This window comes from Otolemur garnettii, unplaced genomic scaffold, assembly GCF_000181295.1.
Source record: "Otolemur garnettii isolate 467f Iridium unplaced genomic scaffold, OtoGar3 scaffold00016, whole genome shotgun sequence".
Taxonomy (NCBI): Eukaryota; Metazoa; Chordata; class Mammalia; order Primates; family Galagidae; genus Otolemur; species Otolemur garnettii.
In genome coordinates this window covers 24,526,560-24,542,942 of record NW_003852411.1, presented here as the reverse complement: position 1 = coordinate 24,542,942, position 16,383 = coordinate 24,526,560, and the positions used below count along the sequence as shown (strand labels likewise).

General features: G+C 44.3%; 1 protein-coding gene across 1 annotated transcript in view; it reads right to left on the bottom strand.

Moving 5' to 3' along the window:
• CD247 (CD247 molecule) overlaps positions 1–9,791 on the bottom strand; it is an 85,348-nt gene extending 75,557 nt beyond the window's left edge. The window contains exon 1 of the mRNA XM_023510818.1: positions 9,734–9,791. Within this exon, the coding sequence (XP_023366586.1) occupies positions 9,734–9,791 (58 nt within the window). The remainder of the gene's footprint in view (positions 1–9,733) is intronic.
• Between the last annotated feature and the right edge of the window lie 6,592 nt (positions 9,792–16,383).

Genomic DNA, 16,383 nt, shown 5'->3' with positions numbered 1-16,383 from the left:
TCTGGTTTCCAAGTAGCTCTCTCTTCAACATGAGATTACAAAGCTTTGAAAATTAGAGGCACCCCGCGACTCCCACCCCAAAGAGCTATTCCCTGATGAGATGCTCCGTTGAAATGGAAGGAGTTTGCTTTATAGCAGTCTCCCTCATGGAATTATAGATGGGAACATTTAACAATACAGCATTTGCGATGGTCAGGTGAGAGCCAGCCAAGTTTTTAAAAAGGGATTTCACAGGCCAGGTCAGCAGGGAGATGGATGGGTGAGCGGTGGTGGATACAATTATTTGACTTTCTGAGCTGTTCTTTTGAAGCCTCTATGCTTAATAGAAAGAAAAAGAATAATCCTCTTTGCCAACCTTTTGTAGCTCAATCTTTATTGTTCCCACCGAAACCCAAAGAAAATGGACAAGATTCATTTTGTCCAGAAAGCATTTGTGTATTTTATATAGGTCTGGGCTTTGAAGCATTGATAGTTAAGTGGGAGAAAAGACAAAGATTTCTCTCAACTCTGAAGAAATCAAAAGAGAATTTCCGACACGCTCTAGCCTACCTCAAAACTGTCCTGGGTGGTATCCCCCCAAAATACACTTCTTTTGCTATTAAACTCAGCATGGAAATTAGCACAGGCCCACACAATGATGAAAATTAGACCATACCATAAAGAAGTGGGCCTGAAGGCAAACTCAGACTTTTTTTTTTTTTTTTTGCAAAAATTGAGAACATGATTTCCAGGACAAGGGAAACTTTCTTTTACTAATGGGCTCGCGATCCCTCAGTATTCATCTCCAAGACACTGGCCTGGTCAATGGGCTTGTTGGTTCCAACCATCTACACGGCTGTTTGTTTGACTTGAGGCATAGGAGAGGAACTTGGTAAATATTTACTCACTGTTGGTTGAGGGGCCGGCTGGTTTAAATAATCAGATATTAAAAAAATAACTATCAGTCTGTTTATATCAACTATCTTGATGGCCAAAGTAGGTCACCAGGAGCCACCTTAGTGAATTGCTTGCTAATCTCGTCTGAAGAAAGGAAAGCATCCAATTTGTTTGGACTATTCTGGCTGAAACACACAGGGTGGCCACCCTGGGAAGAACTAGTGAGAACTTGGGGGAGCTGATAACATTTTCTGGTTGCCAGGAAGTGTTTCTGAAACTATTTGTGTACTGGGCATCCATTCTGGGCATGGCTCACCCCAGGGAAATCTTTGTTTCAGGTTTTTAACCCTGAGTTCTGAGAACAACAATTTTCCATCTTCTTTTGTCACTTGAATACTATTAACAATGTCAGCAGTGGGCCCGTGTGCTTCCCACACAGCTGAGCTTAGAATTAAGGGGTGGACAAGGTTCCCATGGGTGAAGGGAGTGTAGTGTCTGCATTCTAAGTCGGGGAGCTTGGGAGGAAGGAGGGTGCAAAGAAGGAACAGTACAGGGCATACGCGGGAGACGAGAGAGCACGGGGGGAGTCAGGCAGACCACCTGAGAAGTCTTTGCAGCCACGAAGAAGCTCTCCCACCCCTCGATGATCCCAGACCTTCCAATGTGGACAGAAGTTTCCTCGTCTCCCTTCTCTATAGACTCCCAGGAATGTGCTTAGTGATGTCTGCTCCAGCTGCTACCCAGATTGCCCGCTCAGATTGCTACCCAGAAAGCTCAAGCGACATTTGTCCTTCCTTCTATGGAGCTGGCCTGCTGCCCACTAAACTCCAATTAAATAACACATTCCATACACATAAAACCAGTAAGGTGTGCACACAAAATCACATACGGCAGACACAGGCACACATCGTCAGCACCCGGGTGAGTGTATATGTGTACCAGCTCCCATGACACACACACCTGCATGCACACACCAGAACACATACACAAATACAGAGCAGCACGCACACTGGGGCTCCTTCGCCCCCACCACATCCGCACACCCACACCCACCTGCAACCCATAGTGCTTGGGCTCGGGCTATTCCCAGGATGGAGTCACCAGTTCACGTCCTTCCCTCTCAGTAGGCTGCGCTGGCCGGTCAGCCTCCTCCACGCTGTCTCCCCCAGCCTGTCTCTTCTGCTCTTTCCCTTGTAGCATTTTGTCCCTCCAAATCTCTATCATCACTACCAGCCTTGATGATGAAAGGGCAGGTCTAGCTCAGGGCCGTAATTCACATTATATCTTAGAGCTACCACATTTACGGGGGAACTGGAGGAATACAGGAGGACACAGTTAACTTTCTAATAGCCATAGCAAAAGAGGGGAGCAGGGCTTTACTTCATGCTGAACGGTGGTGTGGGTTAACATTCCCAGCCCGCTCCCCCACTCCCGGGATTTAGCAAAACCCACAACCCACCACAAATGTCCCACTGAAGCACCTGAACACTTCCTCCCTCCCCAGCCGTCCTCCCAGTCAGCTCTGGGGACAGCCACACTGTGAGTCACGGACATGGCCTTCTGGGCTCTGCAAGGCTTCATGCGGTTTGCTCCGGACATCAACCTTCTTCCCGTGGTTTGCTTTGCTCCAGGCAACAGCACACAGGTTTGCACTCCCTGAGCCAAGGCTAAAATGTGACGTAAATAATTACGAATTGGTGATGGACATTAGTCCCTCCAAGACAACTCTCCCACTCCTGAAGGATTTAGTAAAAATCCAAAAGTCTGTGTAACAGTGTGCTATTCTTTTTGGAAAACCTCATACACTTATAACCTTCTGTATTGAATGAAGATATATTCTTACCAAATAGATTCATTACTGGCAATTATCTAGTACCAAAACCTCTCAAATATGATTTAATTTACATTTTTATTTGCACCAATGCGTGAGTCAAGTTGGCGGGTATATCTGCACATGTAGAAGTGGGTTGAATTGCAAAGTGGGGCCCATTCCTCTTAAGAAAAGCTCCAAAACAGGGATATTTATTTAAGAGTAAAATGGAAAATATAGATTTATCAGATAGGGAGAAGAGGTAAGTTCAGAACTACAAAAATATGTCAGAGAAAAACATAGTTCTATATTAACAACCCAGTATTTCCTACTCAGAAGAAAAATGTATATTACATGGGTGGTGCCTGTGACTCAAAGGAGTAAGGTGCCAGCCCCATATGCCAGAGGTGGTGGGTTCAAACCCAGCCCCAGCCAAAAACTGCCAAAAAAAAAAAAAAAAGTATATTACATGAGGATATTCAGCATCAAAATAATTATTTCTTTTTCTTTTTTTTTTTTTTTGGCTGGGGCTGGGTTTGAACCCGCCACCTCTGGCATATGGGGCCGGCTCCCTACTCCTTTGAGCCACAGGCGCTGCCCCTTTTTCTTTTTTTTTGAGACAGAGTCTCACTATGTCGCCCTTGATAGAGTACTGTGGTGTCACAGCTCACAGCAATCTCAAACTCTTGGGCTTAAGCGATTCTCTTGCTTTGGCCTCTCAAGTAGCTGGGACTACAGGCACCTGCCACAATGCCCAGCTATTTTTTGTTGCAGTTATCATTGTTGTTTAGCTGGCCCTGGTTGGATTTGAACCCACCAGCCTCCGTGTCTGTGACTGGCACTATAACCACTGTGCTACAGGTGCCAAGCCGAAATAATTAATTATTTCTTGCCGCAAACACTGAGAGGAAAATAATATTAAATACTTACAAAGGGGAATACCTTTAAGAGTCTGCTTCAGAATTCAGTCACCAGCACATGCTAGTGCATAGACGTGGTGGGGCAGCCACCAGAGCTTTGAGAGTGTGTGCTCAGAGAAACTGTCTGGAGGCTGGTTCTGCTCTCAGGGAAGTCACCACCCCTCTGGGTCTTATTTTCTTCATTTATAAAAAGGGATTCCTAGTGCTTTTTCTGCCACTTGTCTTAGCATGGTTATGAGGACTGAATAAGCAAGGGTATCAAGAAATGTCTTGCCAATAAAAAGAGAGGGCTGCACTCAGAGGATGGCAGTCTGGACCAGGCACCGGGTCTGTTTGTCCTTGTTCTGATGCTTTCTATTTATTTTTTCTCTCCTTGAGTCTGAAAATTAGTTGCTGAGTGGCACAGATCATAACAGGCAAGCAAAGATGACTCCTAACTGAAACTTCTCATCTTTCCACCACTGCAGTTTGGCTGCTTCAGACAGCAATTTGCTTTCTCTTCAAGTCAGTTGCCATGAACAAAAGTCTCTGTGTGGCCTCCAATAAATCTGCAGCCAATACACAGGTGTACGTAGGAGCCAGAAAATGTTGGCCTTTGAGCTTGAATTTTTCACAACAGAGGCTCCCACTCAATAGTTAAAAACACTGTGATAATGTGAGAGTCTCCATGAAACAAAGTATTTAGAGCAGCAGGGAAGAATGAAGCTTAAGTCCCAAATTCCGTGAGCCAACACCAGCAGGGGTAGGGTAGGCATAGGGGACTGGGTGATTAAATGGTCTTAAAAACGTGGCAGTTCCAAGATCACACATAATTCATTTCATGGCTAAAAGGGGTATTCAACCCTCTCACCAATTCTCATCTCACAGATGAGAAAACTAAAGCATACAGAGAAATGTCTGCACAAGTTTACACTGCAATCTAGTGACGGGGAAGAAAAAGCAAGCATATTAGGGAAATAATTCCATTTTGTAGATTGGGAAACTGAGGCACGCATGCTAATGGCTATGGCCTTCCAAGTAGCTCCACTCCCCAGCACCCTGCATGAGGCAGACATTACAGCCGCCATCTTACAGAGGAAGAACGGGGCTCAGAGGTGGGCACCTCGTGACAGGGAAAGGTTGTGGAGGAACTGGGGTTTTAGGGGCAGATCCTTCTGGCCCTAGAGGCTCCCTTCTCTCCACCACACTGTCTGCTCCAGAGGAGATGGGACACTTGCAGGTGGTAACAGAGAGACAGAAAAACACTTTCATTCCTCAATAGTATTCTTTTCACCAGAAGTCTAAAGTATCCTGCAAAATCCTTTTTTACTTTATCTTTTGTCAGCCCTGGATTTGTCCGAGGAAGTAACAGAAGATACATATGAAAAAATTTTCTTGCGGTATTAGTTATAATATCAAAACTTAGAAATATGCCTGACATGTCCCAAAAGAAGAAAGAAGAAAATATGATGCACATACTCTATGGAAGTTTATGTACGTAGCAATTAGAAGTAATCACAAAGGATAAGCATGAAAATACATGCTTATTGTTAAATAGCAAGAAAAAAGCACACGAATCTTTTTTATGATAACTACCTAAAGATATGTATGCGTTTATGAACAAGGCTGGAAAAGAATATAAAGAAGTGAAAATAAAAAGTTATTGGGTTTTTTTTATGATTTTAAGAACATTTTTACTTCTTTCAATGATTTTATGATATTTTCATTAAAATACTTGAAATTAAGAGAAGAAAAAAAAAATGATAGCTACCTGAAATACTTACTTGGTAACCTAGATCAAACCAGAATACACTGGTTAGGTATTCCCTCCTTTTTTTCTTTCCATATTTTGAAGAAATTGAGTGATTGAATACCGTGATTTATGCCATAATCTACAAAGTCTTTTTGTCCTTGGGGCCTTTTATTAGTTAACAATCTTGAATAGCGAAACCTTGTTTATTTTCTGCTTTTCCCCAGTGTTAAATCAGAAAAAGAAATATATTTCTTTATATCCAGTTACAGGGTCAGGCGAATCATAGGAAATTATCTATTTTGGAAATCTAAAAAATTATTGGTGGAAATTTTACATGGTGTGATGAGAACATTTTAATAATGGCAGGATTATGCCTGAAACCATCCTTGAAACTTATTTTGAATCATTTTATTCACTCCAATGGTCCTGTCTGCCAGTTTAATTTCTGGTCTTTGTTTTGTTCTTGAAGACCCTTATTTAATACACATACTAAATTCTCTAGCGTAAAGGTCTAAATAATGTCAATTCAATATACTCCCCAAATAAACCTTTAAAGTTAATCTTCTGGAAAGCTCTAGATTCCCTTCATTCACCCACCTTTTAATTCATTCACCAAATACTTGCTGATATTTATTGCACTTGGACTCTGTGCCAGGTACTATGCTAAGCGCTGGGGCATAGCTGCGAGCGAGATGGGGGCATCTTTTTCCTTAAGGAACTTAGAGTCACTTTTTAGGTTGAAAGCTAGGCTGCGTCTAGGCGGTAACTAAAGTGATCATTTGGTTTCAAACAACAGGTCAAATGACAGCTTTAATTATGATGATCATGATTATTATTTTTTGCTCGAATTGACTAACACCACCACTTTGGAATTAATAAGCACTTGCCTTCACCCAAGCAGAGCTAAGGAATTCATTTTGGACTCTTCCCGGTGTTTAGCTGACTCATAGATACATAAGGCTCAGGGACAAAAAGGATTCGCACAGTACACATTTAGACAACTCTAATCCGAGAGAGTCCCCTCACGGTGCCCGGACCCTTCTAAACAAAACACAAGACACAATGCAGTGTGACTTGAGAAAGTAACAGTGTACACCCAATAAAAATGAAATAAATTTTTAAAGAACACAAGCAAAAATAAAAAGAATTTTTTAATGATCATAGCGGTGGTTATTCACTTAAGCCGGGGCTGCCTACGACTGTTTCTTGGGGGTGCTGAGCAGCAGCAGACAGCATCCCAGGGCCGGTGAGTCGAAAAACTAAGCAGCTCACTGGGCTGAGCTGAGCCAGCCATGGCAGGCAAAAACAAACCAATGGAGAAAACGCCAGCAATGAAAGACTTAAGCTGCATCTCTTAAAACCTTGCCTCAGGTTCCCCTCCGACCAGCTTTAGCAAAGACTTAGTGTTCCAGGACTTTGCTTATAGATGCCTAGTCACTGTGCACCCCCACCGACCACCTGGCCTCAGAATCCATGTGGCCGACCTGACCAGTGATGACCAGGTGGATTTTGTTTCTAATTTCCACCCCCTTGACTATTTCTATTACGTATCTTTCAGACGTGTTTTCACTTTGGGAAAACACTCTCCTACAGAGCAAGAGTCTTTAAAAAAACTAAAATGGTGGATGTAATGGTCATCCCACAACCAGATGAAGCTTTGTTCCTACCCCTGAGATCACTGCTCTGTTTCCATGCTAGGATGGGTGTGCCCAGAAATCAGAAGACGGATGAACTGGGTTGCACAGAGGGAGAAAATGCCCACTGCTGCCTTACGACACAGTCGAGAGCAAACTGAGACTCTCAGCCATGGGTTTCCATCTCCTGTTCCGGGTTTTGAGACTAAGACAGTCCACGTTGTGATAATGGTAATGATAAACACAACTTCCATTTACTGGCTGGCTACTGTGCATTTTACAATCACTTCTCATCTTCACATTTCTGCAAGGAGGGGATTAGGACCTGTTCTTTAGAGGGGAGAAAACTGAGGTTTGGGGGGCTAAGTAACTTGCCTAAGGTGGCACAGATCGGAAGTGGCAGTGCTGGGATTGCATCTGAGATTGGCCTTTTTGCAGCCAGCTGCCTTCCTAAAAGCAGGGCCACTCACCACCCCGGGAGCCTTGTGTCTCCTGGGCCTGCATGGCAGAGCTGCTTCTGTCTCCTTACTGGAAAAAAGACAAAAGCCACACTGACCACGACGTCCATTCTTGGCCACTGTGGGACAGGGCGTTGTGGTACTGGGGAGCTGAGGGGTTGGCAGGCAGAAATGCACCCATGATACCCGGTGCCATCTTAGCTGCTGGCCTCGGCGCCTGCTGGCCATCTCGGCAGACTCTCATTCAAGGAGACCTCTTCCTGTCCTCACGGCCTTATCAATGATCTAAGCATTTCTAAAGTGAAGAAATGCACATGAAAAAAGGCTTAATGAAAAATAGATGTTTTAAAGGTGTAAGAGACAGATCATGTAACTGGGCAAGAAAAGAGAGGACACTTTGGCTCCCGTTCTGTCTGCAGCCTTCCCTCTGGGGGAACTGGAGGCGGTACCATCAGGAAACACGACGCCATGGCAGCCCTTAGTAGGGGGCCCTCTGAGCGCCCCTGGCCTTATCGTGCCTTGTTTCTGGGCTAGGACAATTTGAAAATGCTCTTCTATTACCCTCTTCTATAAATAGCTAAAGTGTCAGTCTCCACAGAGGCAAAGTAAGCAATACAAAGTGAAAAATTCAGTCAATGTCAAGTTTTGTGTTTCTTATTTTTGCCTGTCCCGTTTGTGGAAATGGGGCACGGCCCCCATCTTGTCTGCTGGGTGGGGTTTGTTTACCATGCTTGGCAGCCACCACCACCCAAACAGCCTTTCATTTTTTCTAACTGCACTTTGCCCCTGCCTTTACCCAAAGCCTAATGCAAAGACCAGTGAGGACACTGCAAGGAAAGGCCCAGAAAGGCTAAATTACCTCCCAACAGCAGTGACCCAAGCCCGAAGCCCAGAGTCTGAAGTGTCTGCCCTCAGCTACTTCCCCCGAAATCCCAGAATTCCCAGGCTTATGAATCTTCTCGTCCCTTGAACTCAAGGACAGACTGCTCTGAGCCTTCTCTGGTGCCCTCACCCCAGAACACAGTGTGACTCATAGCAAATCAGGCCTTTCTGAGAAGAGAGCTATGATCTTGCAGCAAACCCTGCAATTACACAGTCCTCTAAAGCCTCGAGGTGCTGGCCAGGGCTGTGCCATGGTCCCTGGTAGGAACACAAGTGCTGATCCAGTGGTTCTCAACCTGTGGGTTGCGACCCACAGGAACCGTATTAAAGGGTTGCGGCATTAGGAAGGTTGAGAACCGCTGTGATAGCCTCTCCTATCCTTCCCATATCATCCCTGAACAAACTCCCACACTTGGGTGAGCTGTCAGGTGGAGGGAGGACATTCTGACTGCTTCCCCTGGTTTTTTTAGATCCCACTGCATCTTGTCCTGCTTTTTGTAACAATGCCAAATGCCTGAGCATTTTGTCCCCTTTTCACTTGTCATCTTTCTTGTTATCTGGGCTAGAAAACATGACGGAAGCTAATGGCTTGCAGAGAAGCCAGGCTCCCATCCACATCCACGGGAACGAGGTCAAGAGTAGTTTCTCTTCTTGGTTGGTTGTTGCTAGTGGTGGTGACTTAACAAGGCACGTCCTCTCATCTGACCTCTCCATTCTGTCCACAATGCTGGCTTTCTGGCTCAGAGGGAGAGCTACCGAGGCGAGGGCGGTGGGTGAGTCACTGAACCCAGGATGGGTGCATCACAGGGTAGCCCTTGGCCAGGGGCACAGGGGCAGCCATGACAGGGCTGAGCCCAGACTTGGACCTTTGGGCCGTGAGGGCACAAAGGCCCTATGGAAGCCTGCACCTAATGATCCCTTCAGGTCAAATGTTCTTTGTTGACAAGAGCAGAAAGAAAGAGGCCAAGTGACAGAGCCAGCCAGGGGGTAAAAGACAATGACACAGAAACTAGATTCATCGCAGGGTGAAAATGGCCTGGGCGATAGTTTCCCATCCTGTCCAGCTTCCTTTCATACCCTCTCCATTTCTCTACCCTGGGCCTGCCTCAGTTACCCTCCTGCTTCCTTCCTCCTGGTCCTTCCCTTACACAGACTTTTCTCTCTTCTTTATCACTGGAAAAATCTGTACCAGGGGCAGCTGTGTTTTTAGGCAGCTGGCTCTGAACTGATGCCCAACCTGGCCGTGACGGGGCAGATGCCAGCTCAGGCCCGGACTCCTCCCCACTCAGCAGCCCTTTGATTTGGTGAGGATAGGATTCAATTCTGGGGAGACCCCAGTACCTCAGCATCCCTCCACTGCCCCCCAGATACATACACACAGAGTTTCTAGAAGTTCCTGGCCATCGCCGTGTTGGCCTTACCTGTGCCTGGGAACTGAGCTTGCAGGACGGCCGCGATGACAAGCGCCTTCCACTTCATCTTGTCCTCTCTCCCAGGATGGGGCAGGGAGGCAGAGGCGGGGCAGCTGCGGATGGCACGATGAAGAGAAAAGGGGTCTCTGCCGTCTTTGTTCTGGCGCTGCCTCCTCAGGAAGTGGAGGACTGCGGCTCTGAGAGCACCTGCCACAGGCCCAGAGTCGCGCACTCCCCCTTTCGGTTCACAGGCAGGAAGCTCTGGAGGGCTGAGGGTTAGGGCGGGTGTGTGTGTGAGTGTGAGTGGCACCAATCTGTCTGAATTTTGCTCCTCTCGTTTCATCACTGGTTTAATGTTCCTTTAAAAAAAAATTCTTGTCCAGTTTTTATGTCGTTTCTATCTTGACAGGCAAAGTCAGTTTCTAGGCAAATACGAGGTCCCAGGGCACTCAAGAACATTTGCCCTTTACCTGGACTGTCCAATATTGTGTAGAGGTTGGTAAAATGACAGCATTCTGGATGCAGAGACAGGCTACATGTGGAGACAGACTACCTGGGCTTTAGTGACATCTCTGTCATCTTCTTGTGTGGCCTTGAGTAAGTTGCTCAACAGCTCTAGACTTCAGTGTCCTTATCTATACATCAGAGCTGGAGTAGATCTGAGGTGGCAGATCTAAACCTGGCCTGAATTTGAACCATGCAATAGTTGGAAATACTATCGCTCACACAGTAAACTTAATAAAAAATGGAAAGAGATCTATACGAAACTAGCTTTAAAACACTTCTGGAGGACACAGAAAGAACTTGGGTAAATGGAAAGGCACATTCTTCTTTGATAGAAAGCGCCCTCTTTCGAATACCACGATTCTCCCTAAATTAATCAGTCTCATTGAAAAGACCAACAGAAGTTTCAGAACAAGATAATCTGATCCCAAAGTTTATATGGCAAAAAATTAATGTGCAAGGGCTGGGTGTGGTGGCTCATGCCTGTAATCTTAGCACTCTGGGAGGCCAGGTGGGTAGATTGCCTGAGCTCACAGGTTTAAGATCAGCCTGAGCAAGAGCAGGACCCTGTCTCTAAAAGTAGCAGCTGCTAAAGTATATTACTTAAACATTAATTTTTACTTCAACTTGTTAATCTGCTGTTTAGGATACAGGATGCTGCATCCGCATTTAAAAGTGAATTATGTTTGTAATTTCCCTTTTATACTAATATATATTTTCCAATTTTAATATCAGGTGTACCCAGATTAACAGAATGATTTTGAAGTATTTCTTCACTTTCTATTGTCTATAAGATTTGGCATGATCTGTTTTTGGAAATTGTCTTTAATTTTTATTTATAAATATTAGTTGGCTATTCTTTGAGACTTTGGGAAGAAAAATAATAAGAAGAAGTTAATTAATGACTCTATACTGAACCTCAGAGTCAAAGCATACTATGGTAGGCACACTCTTATTTGACAATGCGAATGTTACTTTCTTTGCATTACTATTATTATTGCTTAATACTTCGTTGCAGCAATTATCTGATATCTTTTAGGAATGTATTTATCTTCATGCATTCTTTACGAGGTTTTTGTTTCTAGTCCTTATCTTAAACATTGTTATTGTTGTGAAATTTTAAGCCTTTTTGATTTTGTGAAGGCAAAAAGTGGACACCTAGTAAACACATGTATATGTAAAAAGAAAAAAAGAAAAGTAGCGGGTGCCTGTAAGCCCCAGCTACTCAGGAGGCTGAGGTAAGAGAATCACTTGAGCCTAAGAGTTTGAGGTTGCTAGGAGGTATGACGCCATGGCACTCTACCAAGGGCCACAAAGTGAGACTCTGTCTCAAAAGAAAAAAAAATTAATGTACAAGAATGGCCAGGGACACCAAAAGTATGAACAATAAAGGACAAAATTGATAAACTAGACTTCATTAAAATTAAAAACTAGTGCATCAAAGGACTCTATCCAGAAAGTAGAAAGATAACCCACAGAATGAAACAAAATATTTGCAAATAAACACACTGATAAAGGTCCAGTATCCAAAATATATAATTAAACCCTACAACTCAATAATAAAAACATTAAAAATTGGACAAAGATTTAAATACAGCAATTCCCAAATTACAAACATCCGATGACTTACGACTCATTACAAATGGAGGCTATTACACGTAATCAGTAAATGTACCTGTTCTAACTTATATGCAAATTCAACTTAAGAACAAACCTACAGAACCTGTTTCATTTGTTACTGGGGGGCTGCCTGTAGACATTTCTCCCAATAAGTTAAACAAATGGCCGAAAAGCACACGAAAAGATGCTTAGCATTTAGTCATTAGGGAAATGCAAATCAAATCCACGGTAAGATCCTATTATACTTTGCACTCACTAGGATGGCTAAAATAAAAAAGAGGATACAAGTGTTGGTGAGGATGGGGAGAGATTGTGCGTGGCTAGCAAAAATGTAAAATGGTGAAGCCCCTGTGTAAAATAAGTGGCAGGTCCTCGAAAAGTTAAACAAAGCAGAAATTCTACTTGTAGGTATGTAGTCAAGAGAACTGACAACCTATGTTCACACAAAAACTAGGCTGTGAAGCATCACAGCAACATCATTAATCATAGCCCCAACCAGAAACAATTCAAATGGCCACAACCAAGGAATGGATCAACAAATGTGATATCCCCAAACAATGGAATATGATTCAGCCTTAAACAGGAATGAAGTGCATTACATATTATAATGTGGGTGAACCTTGAAAATAGAGCACTGACAGTCAGACGCAAAAGCCCACATATTGTACAATTCCATTAATTTGAAATGTCCAGAACAGGCAAATTCGCAGTGATAGAAAGTAGATTCACGGTTGCCAGGAGCTGGGAGAGTGGAGAATTGGGACCTCCTGCTGGTAAGTATGAGGTATCATTGGGGGATGATGAAAATGTTAGATAATGCTGACGGTGTGAAATACAGTGAATATACTAAAAACCATTGTATGGATGGGGTCTTACTCATTTTGTAATCTATAATGTCCCAGGACCTAGTTAACACAAGAGAGAAAGAGAGGGCATGATGGCTCACACCTGTAATCCTAGCACTCTGGGAGGCCAAGGCAGGTGGATTGCTTGAGCTCAGGAGTTCAAGACCAGACTATGAGTGAGACCCCCATCTTTACTAAAAGTTAAAAAACTGAGGCAAGAGGATCGCTTGAGCTGAGGAGTTTGAGGTTGCCGTAAGCTCTGATGCCATGGCTCTCTACTGAGGGTGACAAAGTGAGACTCTGTCTCAAAAATAAAATAAAATAAAATAAAATAAAAACAGAACAAAAAGAGAGAGAGAGGACAATTAATTCCTTGCACAAAAGCCAGATAAAGCAGAACGGAGAGGACAAGAAAACTTAATTCCCTCCTGGGAAATTCGGCCCCTCATGGCCTTGAGGGATGTGCAACCTTCTTTTTTCCCTGCTGCACACTGGAACAGTAAGAGGGGTCTTGGGCTGCACATTAAACACAGAAACACTAACAAAAGCTGGTTAGCAAAACAAACAAACAAAAGTCTAGTCCATGTATACTTTCATGTACCTGACAGATGTGCACTAAAAGTCCACCCCAAATCAGTCTGTGGTCCGTGTGGCTGCAAGTCGGACGCTCCTGCTCAGGCAATTGAATGCCTGGAACTGAGTACAGTGCCTAGTACATACAAGGTGCTCCATCCAAGTTACTGAATGAATGAGGGCCATTGTCCAGCTACTGGTATGAAGAGGGATGGGAGGGGGTGGGTTTGAGGAGAGGGCCTAGTGTGCCTTTAGCGACTGTCCCAGGTCAGACCTGCCTTCCAAGATACTAAATTTAGGCCAAGGAGGCCAGGCCTCCTGCACACAGAGCCACAGTCACGGCTCTGACTGAGCCAGTGGGGTCCATGACTCCTTCTTGTCTCACCAAAGCTGGAGGAAGGAGCAGAGCCTAAACGAGCTCGTGCTGGCCAGGACTGGAGGCTGAGGAAACTTCCATGTCCCTAACTGCCAGATGTTACCGGAGCTGCCTTTGGCTGGCGTTGAGTGTGGCTCACAATGAGACTGTTTATAGCATGTGATTTCGGTGGGGCCAAGAAGGATTTTGGATCTCTAGAGCACACCTTCTCCACCCACTCACTAATATCCCGAAATACACACTGAAAGAGTCGTTCTTTTAGCTATAATTAGTGGTGTGCTGGAGCTGCTCATACCAGCCCATGAGAACCGACTACTAAATTTTCAGGAATTTTTCAAGCTGATTGTTAAGCCACTGGTGGCTTGCAATTGCCTGAGGTGGGAGCCAACACTGCACAGAAGGGCTCACTCCTGCCCTCCCGGCATCCACTGACTGAAACCCTTCTCCTGGGTTTATTTTAACATTTCCCACAACATCGCTGGCTGAAACCCTTTTCTTCCATTCAGAAGCAAATGCCCTTGAGAAATAGATACAAAGCCTTGTCAATTATGTATACCTTTGTGTAAAGTGCTTAATGTTGAGTCATACACGTTTGTCCAGTTAGATAGGGACTGGAAATCATTTGATTTAACCCCTTATTCTGTGAACAAGAGGATGGATATCTAGAAAGGTAAAGTGACTAGCTGAAGATCCTAGAATTAGCTGGTGTCAGAGTTCAGCCTGCGTCCAAGGGGCCGATTCCCAGTAACTGGGATGCTACAGTGGACACAATATATTTCTTACACCCAGCGTCCCTTCCTTTCCCCCCTCTATTCATATTCATCCTGGCCAGACCATATGGTACAGGTGGGGCCCACCCATAGTCCCACTGCTCCCAGGGATGGTCACATGACCCAGCCCTGGCCAGTCAGAGTCCTCTGTCCTCCCAGCCATTGTATGAATAACTGACTTGGGGAAGAGCGCATCAATGCAAGGATGCATTTGCAGGCCCAGCAGTAATACCCATATCTTCTAGCAATAGCAACAAGTTTGCTTTGAAGAACCAGCTATTCTCTATTGGTTACAGCTTTGATAAGGCCACTAGGTGAAGTCAATCAGCTGCTTTCTCACTGAATTTAAAGCTTAAAAGAGTAAAACATGACCTGAATATACCCACTTTGTTTCTCCTGCTTGGATCCACCTTAGGAGCTGCTCATATTTTATGGTTATAAAAAAACTTTTCCAATAAATTACCTTTTGCTTAAGTTATCCAGAGTTGGCTTCTGTTGCTTACAACCAAAGGATCCTAACATGTACATTGGGGTTTTCCGAAGTCGTATTAGTTTTCTATTGCTCCAAAATAAACACTCACAAAATTAGTGGCTTAAAATAATACAAATTTATTATCTCACAGTAACCTAGGTCAGAAGTGCAGAAACAGCAAGCCTGGGTTCTCTGCTCAGGTACCTAAGTTCATTGGAAGCTCAGGGTCCTCTTGCACTGGTTCTTAGCCAAATTTATTTCCTTACAATTACAGATGTGAAGTCCCTATTTTCCTGCTAACTATTGGTCAGAGGCTGCTCTCAGATCCTAGAGAACACCTGCAGCTCCCTGCCAGCTGCCCCCATAGGCAGTTCACAGCGTGAATGTTCACTTAGATTTGGGCCAACCAGAGTAATCTCTCTGGTATATTCTTCTGCAACCAGCTGCAGAAAATTCTGCTTTTAAAGACTTGCCTTCTCTCAGGTCGGGCCCACTTAGGGTATCTCTCCCTTTGTCGTATAACACCACAAAAGCCCAGGAGTGATAGCTCCTCATAGTCACAGTTCCTCCCACAATTGAGGAGATTACACAGGGCACATACACCAACATGTAAACCTTGGGGCCATCCTAGGATCCTGTCCCCATGGGGATGCTACTGAAAAGGTTGCTACTTCCTTCTTCTCTCTGAGGCTCAGGCATGCCTGGGAACCATCTTTCTCACCAGAGGGAAGAAACTTGCCTGGGCATAAAGCCAACACAGAGAGGAGCCACGGGAGAGATGCCTAGTGACAAGTAGGACATTTACTGCACCACTGAGAACCTGGAGCTTGCTGTGCCCACATCTACTGTGTGCTTTCATCTCCTGAGCCAATAACTTTTTTCGTAAGTTGTTTGACTTTGATTCTGTAACTTGCCATTGAAATGCTCTTGAATATTGAATATTACAGGTGCTGAGAATGCACAGCTATTGAAGACATGTCTGCAAACTTCATAGTTGGCAGGGATCCACTTTGGCAAGACGTTCACCTAATGGGCTCATCCCTCAAAAAACTTAAAAAAATTAAGCCACAAAATTCTGGCTCTTTAGTAAGGTATAAAGGAGAAAAAGCACATTTAATGTCCAAACTCACCAGGAAAAAATTAACGAAAGTAGAAGCCGGGAGTGGTGGCTCATGTGTGTAATCCCAGCAACTCAGGAGGCTGAGGCGGAAGGACCCCTGGAGCCCAGGAGATGGAGATTGCAGTGAGCTATTATCACACCACTGTGCTCCAGCCTGGGCAACCGGGCAAGAGGGTGAAATCCTGTCTCTAAGAAAAGAAAGTAAAAGATTATAAGAAACATCTATGAGTCAAAAAAGATGAGAAAAGAGCAAAAATAACCTGGGCCTATGGGTAAGATTAAAGAGACACTATCAAGGGATGAGTCGAATTAACCTACTAAATTTTGCTATTGATAGCCAAGCCCTTCCCCTTGGAAAAAGAGCCTTTTCTGTTTTAAT